The sequence below is a fragment of the Sinohyriopsis cumingii genome, unplaced genomic scaffold, assembly GCF_028554795.1.
Source record: "Sinohyriopsis cumingii isolate HCF-2022 unplaced genomic scaffold, ASM2855479v2 utg000131l, whole genome shotgun sequence".
Taxonomy (NCBI): Eukaryota; Metazoa; Mollusca; class Bivalvia; order Unionida; family Unionidae; genus Sinohyriopsis; species Sinohyriopsis cumingii.
Window position 1 is genome coordinate 1,081,745 of NW_028315872.1, and position 13,214 is coordinate 1,094,958.

Below are 13,214 nucleotides of genomic sequence, written 5' to 3' on the forward strand. Positions count from 1 at the left end.
TTATTATTATTATTATTATTATTATAATTCTACACTCCCCAAAAGAGTTATGCTGATGAAATTAAAGTCAGGAGAACAGGCATCAAAGGGCCATAATGTAAATGGAGACATAAAAAAAAAAACAACTGGAAATCCAAACATTCCAGCAACATAAAGAACCATGCCAAAAGCTTGATTCAGATCAAACAAATGATATTAAAATTATATGATTATAGAATTTAAAACATTTCAGCTCAATGACAAATTAAACGATTACAATTTATATGACTGATTTTGAAGAAATTTATTTCTGCACCATTGCAATTGTTTCCAACACCAAACTATCTGATCTGGAATTCTGTGTTCCTAAAACATATTTCATGCTTTCCATTTTTACATTCACTCTGAAAACTGAATCTTTGAGTATGATCTATTTCAGGGGCATACATCAGTTGTGCATTCATTTCTAATTTCATCCGTCATAAGTATACACATGGTTGATGTGGATCTCAATTTCAAGCTGTGACCCATAGGTCCTAAAGGACTCTCAGTATAGATGTATGGGTCACTGTCAGATGTATGTATAAAGAGGATATTTATTCATGCCCGTTAAGTGTGTATATGGTAATAAGACGAGGATCCCAACAGTTTCAAAGTTATGCCCATTGAGTTGGGATAAACTAAATGGTCACTATCAATTGCATGAATACATTTATCTTTCCTTGTCTTGTGTGTGTGTATGTGCATTCTTTTTGGGGATGTCTGTAGTTTCAATGGTACAAACTCCACAGAGAGCAATACACCCTTTGGTCAATATCTTGCATGAATACATCTTTCTTTCCTTGTCTTGTGTATGTTTATGTGCTTTCTTTTTGGGGATGTCTGTAGTTTCAATGTTATGGTGCCAGGTACAAGATCCAGAGTAAGCAATAAACGCTTTGGTCACTATCAATTGCATGAATACATTTATCTTTCCTTGTTTGGTGTGTGTTTATGTGCATTCTTTTTGGGGATGTATGTAGTTTCAATGTTATGGTGCTACGTACAAGATCCAAGATATGTGTAAAATTTTCTTATCAAGCTCATGAAGTGCATGAGGTTAGAGGGTGGGGGTCTCAATAATTGCTTTGTTATGACCCAGGACTACATTCCCGGGTGTAACGAGAGGTTCCACTGCACTCTGACAAAAATAGAAACTGGGTTTATTCATCACATCACCAATCTGTCACACATCTGAGACAGGCAACTCCAGGCTGTTCATAGCCCCATCCCCAACTGACCCCTGGGGAGTTTTGAAGCCTGAAAGTGTTCTTAGAAATCAACAATGACAGTCCTAATAACGATAAAAACAGCCTATGTTTTGGCAAGACATCATGTGATCAAATCAATATTTATTAATTAATAATGGATTGGTTAGAAGATATTGATAATCAATCTTAAAATGGTAAGAAGCAAAAACACTAAAGCAAATCATCCTTTTTAAAATGATGCTGCTGGAACGAAACTAGGGAGGAATCCTGTAACAGATGTCATCCAGATGAACCTCCACCCCACCCTACCCATCCCAGAATAGTTTGCATCGGTACATACCTTTGTTCTAAAGCTGTCTCCCATCTATTACACTAAGTTATCATTAATCATATATATTATTCTTTATCTTCTTTATTCACAACATCTGTCTTGCTGGCCTGATCTCACTCATAATCAAGCAGATGCTTGAATGTTGTATAATACAGTTGTCATGTGAGCTTCAGTGATTGATATGAACTGCCTAATAAATGCATAGAACTCTGGCATTGATGTCTTGAACCGTAGCCCATATTTTAAGGGATATTTTCCAAGAAAACTGCAGTACAATTGTAGCAGTAAACAGCTCTGATAAATATAAAGATGCATTCAAACAAAATTCAGGCAATATCTAAACAGCAACATGTGGATTGTGTTTGCAATACTTATTGGATGAAACAGAATTCCACTAGAAAATAAGGATGGATATTGTGTGGTGTGCTGGCTCAAGGAATTACCTTTCACTACTTAATTAATTCATTTTATAATGCTGGTACCCTGCTGTCTACCTTATAAATTATCAGCATAACAATCCAAAAAACCCTTTAGACCACTTTACAAAATACAAGATACAAGAAATTTTACCAGCTATCTAATGTCAATAGTCTGGATAGTTTCTGCAGAGATCCAACAGAATATTTTTATACCATCTTGGTAAATCTTTGTTAGATTAGATATTAGAGATGATGTCATCGAATATAATAATAATAATAATAATAATGAGGACTTTGTATAGCGCCTAATCTTTAGAAGCGCTAAGTGCTTTACAACATTAAACAACACCTACACAATAAAAAACATATATGATATGATTACAAACACAAACACCATGAAATTAGAAAACATAGAGAGAAAAAAAAACATGCTGAGAATATTTAAGGTAGAAAACATTATTAGGTCTTTAAGTTTCTTCTTGCAGTCAAAATAAGTGAGTTTTGAGAGCACTCGTGAATGTGATCACTGTGTCTTTGTGTCTAATTCAGTGGGCAATTCATTCCACATTGTTGGGTCCTGGTATGCAAAAGAACGCTGTCCATATAACTTTGTTTTTATAGTGGGAATAATGAGTATACGATTGTCAGAAGAGGAGTGTAAGTATCTTGCAGGTGTGTACACATGGGTGAGGTCGTATAGGTATGTTGGACTAGAGTCCAACAGTGAAATGTAGCACAGAGAACAAATTTTGTGTTTGATCCTTTATCGAATGGATAGCCAGTGTAGGGTACAGAGCAGCGGGGAGGTGTGCTCTGATCGTGGTACTCTAAGTATGATCCGAACAGCTGTGTTTTGAACATTTTGAAGTCTTTGCAGTAGATATTGAGATGAACCAGACAGAATTGAGTTACAATACACCAGTCTTGAAAGTGCTAATGAACACACAAGTGTTTTAGTGGCATTGACTGAAAGATATTTGCAAATGGAGCTAATGTGTCTCAGCTCAAATATGCAGCCTTGCATATGTTCATGACATGGTGCAATGTGAGAGTACAGTCCAGAGTAACACCTAGGTTTCATACTGATTGTGTGAATTTAATGTTGGCATTGCTGATATTTATTGTTTGAGGTAAAGGATGTGAATGAGAAAGAATTTGTATTGTAATCAGTATGTCCTCAGTTTTATCATCATTGTCATCCATGATTTCACATCAGAAATGCACCTCTCTACAACTTGGATCGTAGCATCAACTTCAGTTGGGTGGCTAGATTTGTATATTTGGGTGTCATCAGCGTACAACTGGCGAGACACTGGATGATATCTATAACACGTGAGAGTGGCTGAGTGTAAATAATGAAGAGAACATGTCCAAGAACATGTCCAAGAACAGATCCTGTGGAACACCACAACATAGATCAACTGGGCTGGATTGTATTCCATTTGCAGATACAATTTGTGTCCTGTTGACCAAGTAGCACTTGAACCACAGTAAGGCTGTATCATGAATACCAAATACATGATGCAGATGGTGAAGTAATATATCAAAGATTATGGTGTCAAATGCTGCAGACAAATCAAGGTTGGTGAGGACTGTAATCTTTCCGCTATCCAAAGCAGAGAGTATGTCATTAACTACTTTTAGAAGAGGTTTCAGTACTGTGGCAAGGGCAATATGCAGATTGTACATTGCTAAAACGACTGTTTGAATTCAGACGAGGTACAACCTGGGATAGAACAACCTTTTCTAAGATTTTTTATATGAATGGGAGATCAGAAACTGGGCGATAGTTCTTTAAATCATTATGGTCTATTGTTGGTTTCTTCAGCAGAGGCTTTACAATGGCAGTTTTGAAAAATGATGGGAATTCCCCTGATGAGAGAGAGGTATTAATAACATCAGTTAGTGAAGGCAATACTGGATCTAAGCACTCAAGCAGCAGTGATGTTGGAATGGCGCTTGTACTTAAATCTACCTTGTGCTAAAAACAGACCATAACATCATTGTGCCCGGCTGCTGCAATGCTGTTTTCAGACAAAGCACCAAGAGACACTTAGTAACACACAGTAATTTGCGACATATATGCAAAATTGTTTTGTTTTGTTTGCACTTCCCTCACTGTAATGTTTTCATATAATCAACTATAATATGTGAGCGTGTACAGTAATAACTGTGTACATTTTATTTCTTTGTCCTCTGTTTGTATTGTTTGAATCTTCGTTTAGTTAAACTCTCCTATGTGCATATTATGTATGTATGTATGTATGTATGTATGTATGTGTGTGTCCCAAATGAATGTGTTGAAACCAATAATATTTATTTATATCTACTTTGTTTTCTTTTCAGTTAGTGCTTGTGTGTAAAATATGTTTTATTTTAAGGTTGGCTGTTGTCATTAGGGACAGCAGTTTCTGTGTTGCTGTTTGCATGAATACATGCAGAAAATTATATCTCCCGACAAAATTTAATTGAATATATCTTTTAATTTAGGAAATGTATTACCCACGTAGTATAAATATAATCAACCAGTCCTGCTCTTTTCTACACCATAACTCTGACGAACATAATGTATCCTTATATGTTCTAAACTGTCATTTCTTTTCTTAACTTTATTACAGATTAACACATCAGAATATGAAAAAATACTCACAAAACACACATTGATGCATTGTTTTTAAATATATGGAATATATATGTAATATTTCTAGATTATACAAGCATATCACATCAAATAAGCATAGTGTAATTGTATGCGCTAAACAAAATGTAAGAAATGGTCACTTACTATATACACTCCTCTCTATTCAAAACATGAATCACATATAAAAATACTTCATCAACAGTATTTAATGGGGGGGGGGGGCTGGCAGTTCCCTTGGTAAATGTAATTGTATATAACTTTTAGTTAAGGAAATGTATTATTCACATAGTATAAATATAATCAACCAGTACTGCTCCTTTCAACAACATAACTCTAATGAACATAGTGCATTCTTATATGTTCTAAACTATCTGTTCAAAATGAGGATTTGTTTGTAAAACGGACATTGAAATAAACATATAAATTTTCTCTCCTCTTTTCTTAGCTTTGTTACCGATTAACACATCAGAATCAGAAAAGGTTAACAAAATCACTAAAGCATAATACACACACACCCCCCCAAAAAAACAAAGAAAACATCAATACATTGTTTTTAAACTTATGGAATACATATTAAACATTTCTAGATTCTACATGCATAATATCACATCAACTAAGCAGAGTGTAATTTTGTGCGCTAAACAAAATATAAGAAATAGTCACTTTCCTACATACATCCCACTCTGTGTGTATGTTAAAACATGAATCATATATAAGAATACGTGTACTTCATTGGTTTTATTTAATGGGGTGGGGGTGGGGTCGTCAGTTCCCTTGGAATTTTAATCTCGAACTATTCAGGGTATATCTATCGGTGATGAAATGCAAGCAATTTGTGTATTATAGTGTTCAAGAAAGATTCATCAAATTTGATTATATGATTTATACAGTCTGCAGGCTTAAGCACCACTGTAACAAAATATTGGAATGCACATGTATTCAGATGAACAAATTTAACGTCTGGTACATGGTTTTCAGTAAGAACAATAATACGAATAATATCATGGAAAAGAACATTGAATGCCATTACACCAGTTCACCTTGTCTGAAAGGCTATTTTTAGAAATTGACATCACTGCATGTGAAGTTTCACAGAGGTAAAAAGTACAAGCCCCACTGGATCAAGTTCACATGACTTTGGTGCACTCTTCATCAGGATTGTAGTACAAAATCCATAGAGACAGGTTCAAATGCTGCTAATGGTTGCCGCTCAAATTCTGTATCCCAATTGTATGGTGACGATGAGTCAATTGAAATTGTGGTGTCAAGCTTATCTCTAATGGCTTGTACTTTGTCATGGAAGAAACTTGGAAACATGTCCGGAAGGTCGATTGGGAAGAAGGTTGATAGAAGTGGTGTAGATTTGTTCCTTGACATTAGCTTGTTAGTTATCTCGAAGAGTTCTTTGCAGCTGGAACTTTCCATGATCTTAGTAGTGTAGTGGGCTGATTTTGCTGCATGGACGGTATTTGTGACATTCTTCTTAGCGGCTTCACAGATATGCTTATGAATAGTTAGTCTGGTGGAAAGCCAAAGCCTTTCAGCTTTACAACACTTCTGAATTGATACTCTGCACTTGGTAGCTGGGGCATGTTTGTTGAGCAAAATATGAACACAGGCAGTTATCGAGTTGTTCTGCTGTAGGAGGTAAGCAAGTTGTTAGGTTTTCTTGGATGTCATGCATTAGTTTGGTTCTATTTATCATACGGAGGTTTCTCTTGGTAGCAGATAAAGGTGGAGGGTTAGGGACTGATACGTCAAGATAGCATATAATGCAGAGGTGATCTGATGCAAGTTCATGGGATACCAGGGAGGACCGTAGAATTGTATCATCAGGTCTATAAAGAATCCAGTCTAAAATGTGACCATGTTTATGGGTGGGTTGGTTAACTGATTCTTTGAGGTTGAAAACATTAATGGAATGTAGGAGTTTTGATGTGTGGGTTTCCGTGATAGTCAAAGTGAAAGTTGAAATCTCTAAGAATAATCAGGTTGCCACCTATAGAATTTCCATACCCCAGGAGATTCGGAAACTGCTCCAAAAAGAGAGATTCAGTCAGCTTCTTTTTTCTATTAGGAGGAGGGCGGTACAGGCAAAAAAAATGGACTGACCTTTGCTCCAGCGTGAGTGTGGTTTTGACTAGTTCAAACAATGTGTGGTCGAAAATTGAATGTTGTGGTGTGGTTAAGATGTTTGATCATGGAGTTCTTTGTGATGACAGCAATTCCACCTCCACGAGAGTTACTGGGGAACGACTTGATGGAGTAACCAGTGGGTGTTAGATCCACACACTTGGGCTCATTGCCTGATGTTTTTAGCTTTGTTTCTGTCAGGAAAATGTCGTCAATATTCTGGTCGTTGATAAAATTAATTATCTCTGTGCGCTTTTCTGGTTGTCCAACTGATTGGGCATTGAACAATGCATTATGCAGAGGTATTTTTTGGATAGTTGACATGAAGGTTGATGAATTAATAGGGATTTGAATTAGGCGATCTAAATTAACGGTCAAATTTTTAACTTGTCGAGCCATAAAGGGCATAAGGGAGATAACTGGAATTCTTCTTCCTGTTCTACGCCAGCCATCTTTGAAACAACATTTCTATTTTCACTTCTGTTTACATTTAGGTAATGATGAATGCATGCAGTCCTGGTTTGTTTAGTCTAGAGCACAATGTAGTGTGGAGAGCCAAGGAACTGCCATTTAAAACAATTAATGAGGCAGACACATAAGTAGATCAAGTCTACCACATCTTGCCCCTCTAGATACTACCCCATCTTGCCCCTCTAGATTTAAATACTTAAAAAGGAAAAGTCCTTTAAAAAGGAAAAATCCTTCTTGTCCCTCTAGTAGATTTATATACTTAAAAAGGAAAAGTCCTTTAAAAAGGAAAAATCCTTCTTGCCCCTCTAGTAGACTTAGATACTTAAAAAGGAAAAGTCCTTCTTGAATTTACAATGTTCAACCAAAGGGTTATCACTCTGTCTAAATATGTTACAGTCTTTATCACTTTTGTACACTAGAAAGTTTGCATATTATCCAGGCTAAAAACATGCCTTCACAAAGTTCTACAAACAGAAGTCAAATAGTGTACTAATATCACATATATTTTATAATTTTAATTAAATGCCATTATTGAATAGTTCAACTTCTTTCTATGAGTAATTTTCTAATTTTAACTAATTCTATTTAAATTTATCAAAAATCTCTATTTTGTTTCTTCACAGCAGAATCATTTTATTCAAGACTGTGATCAACTATTATATGATGATTGATAACATAATAATGAAAATACATTATCGAAAATGGGTTGGCTTTGCCAAATGAATCTCTTGCTGTAAAAAAAATACTATTTAAAAATTATTTGTATATAGAAAAAACATTGTGGGGGAATCCAGTGATTCTGAGCCTTATGGTGGAGGGGGAGAACATACCATAGCCAGAGCCATATATGCACCAAAAGAGATAATGCAAATATTATAAATTTGATTTGGTTACCTAAATATGGCTACAGTATGTTTGAATCTCATTGTTATCAATGATGCTGGTGAAATATATTTTTATATGCAAAACCTGATTGACAAGACCTATAATTCTGAACAAGATAGTGTTTGACAATGACAAGTCAGTTAAAACATGAAAATTAAAATCTATTTGTATAATAATGAGTTAAAACAATATCACTGCTATACATTAACACAGCAGGTTCCAAGGGTTGTCATCGCCGGGAGCGGATGTGGGAGATAAGCACCCACTTCCCTCAAAGATCCCCCAATGGCTTGCGTCTGATAGAGCCTTTGACAACCAAATCCAGCTCCAGGCCTTCACGAGTGGCAGAACCTGTTTAAACTAACTAGAGAAGGTATGACAGGCAAGTTTCTGGTGCATCAAAACCAGATGCTTTGGACAGATGGGGCTCATTAACCTTGGGTGGACCCCCATCTAGGAGAAGGTAAACTCCGATTTCAAACCGTCACTGCCTTGCGACTATACCCTCTCCTGGAAAAGGCTAAGGGACCAAACCCCAACAGAGAATCCGGAGACAGTGTCCCAAAGGCGACCTGGCACTGCTTTCACTGTCATCTCGGCACCTCCTGCGACGCAGCTGGTGCCATGACGTATTGGCTTGTCCTTTCCCTTGGATCCATCAGCTGCATGGAGATGGGGATTCAGCTGCATAGGCAACAACTGATTCTCCATATCATCCTGCCCAGGCTTGCACCCTGGAGAGGACACTCCAGCTTCACTCCACAGCAGCAACACAACACGGGAAGTGGCAGTTTACTGGTTATAAGTCACCGCTCGATTGATGTAGAGCCAGATGCCAGGGATTCCTTCTGATGGTGGGAGAGACCAACAGGTTTCACTGGACAGCTACCACCCACCTCAAACTGGGCAGCCCCCAGCCAATAAGGTGCCATCCTGCCATAGTTCACCTGCCTTGCTGGGTGCGTAAGGCTTAAGGTACACGAGTACCTGACAAGTGGACTGCAACTACTGCACCAACAAGGAAACCTCCAATCCTCAAGCTAGGTACCTGGAATGTCCAGACCATGCTGACTGGGCTTTCAGATGATCTCCAGAGAATCAGTGATGTGTGAAAGACTTTAGTCATCAATGACGAACTCGCAAGACTCCAGGTCAACATCGCCTCGCTATAGGAGACACGACTACCAGATTCCAGGTCTCTCAGAGAAAAGAACTACATGTTCTTCTGGCAAGGAAAGAGCACCGACAAAGCCAGGGGTTTGGTGTTGGATTCGCTGTCAGGAGCACTCTCCTGGGGATGATAGAACCCTGCTAAAAAGGAAATGGAAGACTGCTATCCCTCCGCTTCCACACCACAACCAGACCTGTCAACCTGATCAGCGTTTATGCTCACAAACTAAGCGCCTCCACAGATTACCAAGGACGAGTTCTATGATGAATTAGACTCGCTCATCGACAAAATTCCCAAGGAAGAGAACTTGATTTTGCTGGGCGACTTCAATGGGTGCTGACCATGACTCTTGGCCCTCCTGTCTTGGCAAGTTTGGCGCTGGGAAGATAAATAAGAATGGGCAGCGCCTTCTAGAGATGTGCTTGTACCATGACCTCAGCATCACCAATTCATTCTTTCAGACAAAGCCACATCATATAGTGTCTTGGAGGCATCCCCGGACTAAACACTGGCATCAGCTGGACTTGATCATTACAAGATGGTCAGCCATAAAAGGTGAGCTTCTTACCCATACCTTCCACACCGCTGACTGCGACACCAACCACTCGCTGGTGTGCTGAAAAATGAAACTTCAGCCGATGAAGATCCACCGCTCTAGGCAAGAGGGTCAACCACGCATTGATGTGAGCAAAACGTCATATCCAAACAAGGCTGAGGAATTCACCTATGCTCTTTCCAAGACGTTTGATTCAAAACCTCCCAGTGGCAGTGCCAAAGAAGGATGGGATCACATCAGAGAGACTGTACAGCACAGCCGCACAAAGTTTTGGTAAGAACCAATCAAAGAACAATGACTGGTTTGAGGCTAACTCCGCCACACTCATGCCAGCCACAGAAGAGCATCGCAAGTGCTCACCTGCAATACAAGTGAACCCCCTGCCGGAAGACACTACAAGCATACAGGTCTACCAGAAGCAAAGTGCAGAGATTAGCACAGCAGTGTGCCAATGAATACTGGCTTCAGCTCTGTCAGAGCATCCAGTCAACAGCAGATATTGGAAACATCACAGGCATGCACGATGACATAAAGAAAGCAATAGGTCTCACAAAGAAAAAGACAGCACCACTGAAATCTGCCACAGGCGATACCATCCACAATAAGGGCAAGCAGATGGAGCATTGAGTGGAATACTACTCTGAACTGTAATCCAGAGAGAACCACGTGACCAATGATGCCATCAATGCCATGAAAACCTCCTTCTCATGGCTGAACTGGTTGAGAAACCCACTGTGGCAGAACTAAAGAAGGCCATAGAGAAACTGTCCTTAGGTAAAGCCCCATTAATATTTTTTTTCTCTCCAATTTTTTAAGATTTACATTTTTATTTAGATTTCCTTGCTTTAAAGCATTTTTATGTTTTCAAGGACAACATGAAAACTGCTGACCCTGACAACATAATTATTGATACAATTCATACATCCCCTTGACCTACCTGTCATGCTGGAGCCTGTGGCTGTCTCTACTGTCCTTTTTACTTTCCGTCCCTTAAGGAAGTTCCACACTGACCTAAGGAAGGTTGAAGGCCTGGGCTGTTCATTGTTAACAGTATCAGCATGTGTTGATGTGGTTGGCAAGGTAAAATCTACTGTTTCAGACGTCATGGCCTGTGTTTCTGACTGAACTCCTTTTGCTGGCAATTGTTCCTGATCCAAGATATTAAAAACTGTGATACAACTATCTTGTATAAAATATATACAACAGTCTAATGGGTAAATATAGTATGGAACTACCTTGTACAATATATATACTTATCATGGTCTAATGGTAAATGTAGCATGAACTACCTTGTACAATATATATACAACAGTCTAATGGTAACTGTAGCATGGAACTACCTTGCAGAAAATATATACAACAGTCTAACAGGTAAATGTAGTATGGAACTACCCTGTAGAAAATATATACAACAGTCTAATGGGTAAATGTAGCATGGAACTACCTTGTATAAAATATATACAACAGTCTAACGGGTAAATGTAGCATCGAGCTACTATTTATGCAGCAAGTAAACAATCGATGATTCATTTTGCCTGTCTTTTTCTGTTTCTCAATGTAACCTTTTATTCAACAGAAAATACAGACACACATATCTAACTAGTTTGAAAGAAATTATTAAACATTTTTAAAAAATTTATACCAACTCTATAATTGTTTTAACTAATAGACATTTTAAATACCAGATAGACAGATAGATAGATAGATAGATAGATGCACACACCTCTGGAATCTTATCCACATGTGTTCCCACCAGAATCACAGCAGGGATGCCAGACTGAGGGGATGGTGTACATGAATGTATGGCGTTAAGCCAAATTTCAGCCATCTCTGAAGATTAAACAGTAAAAAATACTTTAAATAAGCATTTCTTTAATAATAATAATAATAATAATAATAATAACAACAACATACCAGCTAGAAAGGTACTTGATGACAAGCTAGATAGGTATTTGATGGCAAGCTAGATAGGTACTTGACGACATGCTAGATAGGTACTTGATGGCATGCTAGATAGGGACTTGATGACAAGCTAGATAGGTACTTGACGACATGCTAGATAGGGACTTGATGACAAGCTAGATAGGTACTTGATGACATGCTAGATAGGTACTTGACGACATGAGTGATAGGTACTTGACGACATGCTAGATAGGTACTTGATGGCATGCTAGATAGGGACTTGATGACAAGCTAGAAAGGTACTTGACGACAAGCTAGATAGGTATTTGATGGCAAGCTAGATAGGTACTTGACGACATGAGTGATAGGTACTTGACATGCTAGATAGGTACTTGATGGCATGCTAGATAGGGACTTGATGACAAGCTAGATAGGTACTTGATGACAAGCTAGATAGGTATTTGATGGCATGCAAGATAGGTACTTGATGACATGCTAGATAGGTACTTGACGACATGCTAGATAGGTACTTGACGACATGCTAGATAGGTACTTGATGGCATGCTAGATAGGTATTTGATGACATGCTAGATAGGTACTTGACGACATGCTAGATAGGTACTTGACGACATGCTAGATAGGTACTTGATGGCATGCTAGATAGGGACTTGATGACAAGCTAGATAGGTACTTGACGACATGAGTGATAGGTACTTGACGACATGCTAGATAGGTACTTGATGGCATGCTAGATAGGGACTTGATGACAAGCTAGATAGGTACTTGACGACATGCTAGATAGGTACTTGATGGCATGCTAGATAGGGACTTGATGGCATGCTAGATAGGTACTTGATGACATGCTAGATAGGTATTTGATGGCAAGCTAGATAGGTATTTGATGGCATGCTAGATAGGTACTTGATGACATGCTAGATAGGTACTTGACGACATGCTAGATAGGTACTTGATAACATGCTAGATAGGTACTTGATAACATGCTAGATAGGTACTTGATGACAAGCTAGATAGGTACTTGATGGCATGCTAGATAGGTACTTGATGACAAGCTAGATAGGTACTTGATGGCAAGCTAGATAGGTATTTGATGACAAGCTAGATAGGTACTTGATGGCATGCTAGATAGGTACTTGACGACATGCTAGATAGGTACTTGACGACATGCTAGATAGGTACTTGATGGCATGCTAGATAGGGACTTGATGACAAGCTAGATAGGTACTTGACGACATGCTAGATAGGTACTTGATGGCATGCTAGATAGGTACTTGATGGCATGCTAGATAGGTACTTGATAACATGCTAGATAGGTACTTGATGACAAGCTAGATAGGTACTTGATGGCATGCTAGATAGGTACTTGATAACATGCTAGATAGGTACTTGATGACAAGCTAGATAGGTACTTGATGGCATGCTAGATAGGTACTTGACGACATGCTAGATAGGTACTTG

The 13,214-nt window shown here is 38.3% G+C and overlaps 1 protein-coding gene across 1 annotated transcript in view; it reads right to left on the minus strand.

Moving 5' to 3' along the window:
• Positions 1-13,214, minus strand: part of LOC149774810 (uncharacterized) — a 138,986-nt gene that overhangs the window by 91,228 nt on the left and 34,544 nt on the right. The window contains exons 4-5 of the mRNA XM_089944732.1: positions 11,560-11,666; positions 10,774-10,984 (exon numbers count right to left, since the gene is read on the minus strand). Coding sequence (XP_089800858.1) covers positions 10,774-10,984; positions 11,560-11,666 — 318 coding nt within the window. The remainder of the gene's footprint in view (positions 1-10,773; positions 10,985-11,559; positions 11,667-13,214) is intronic.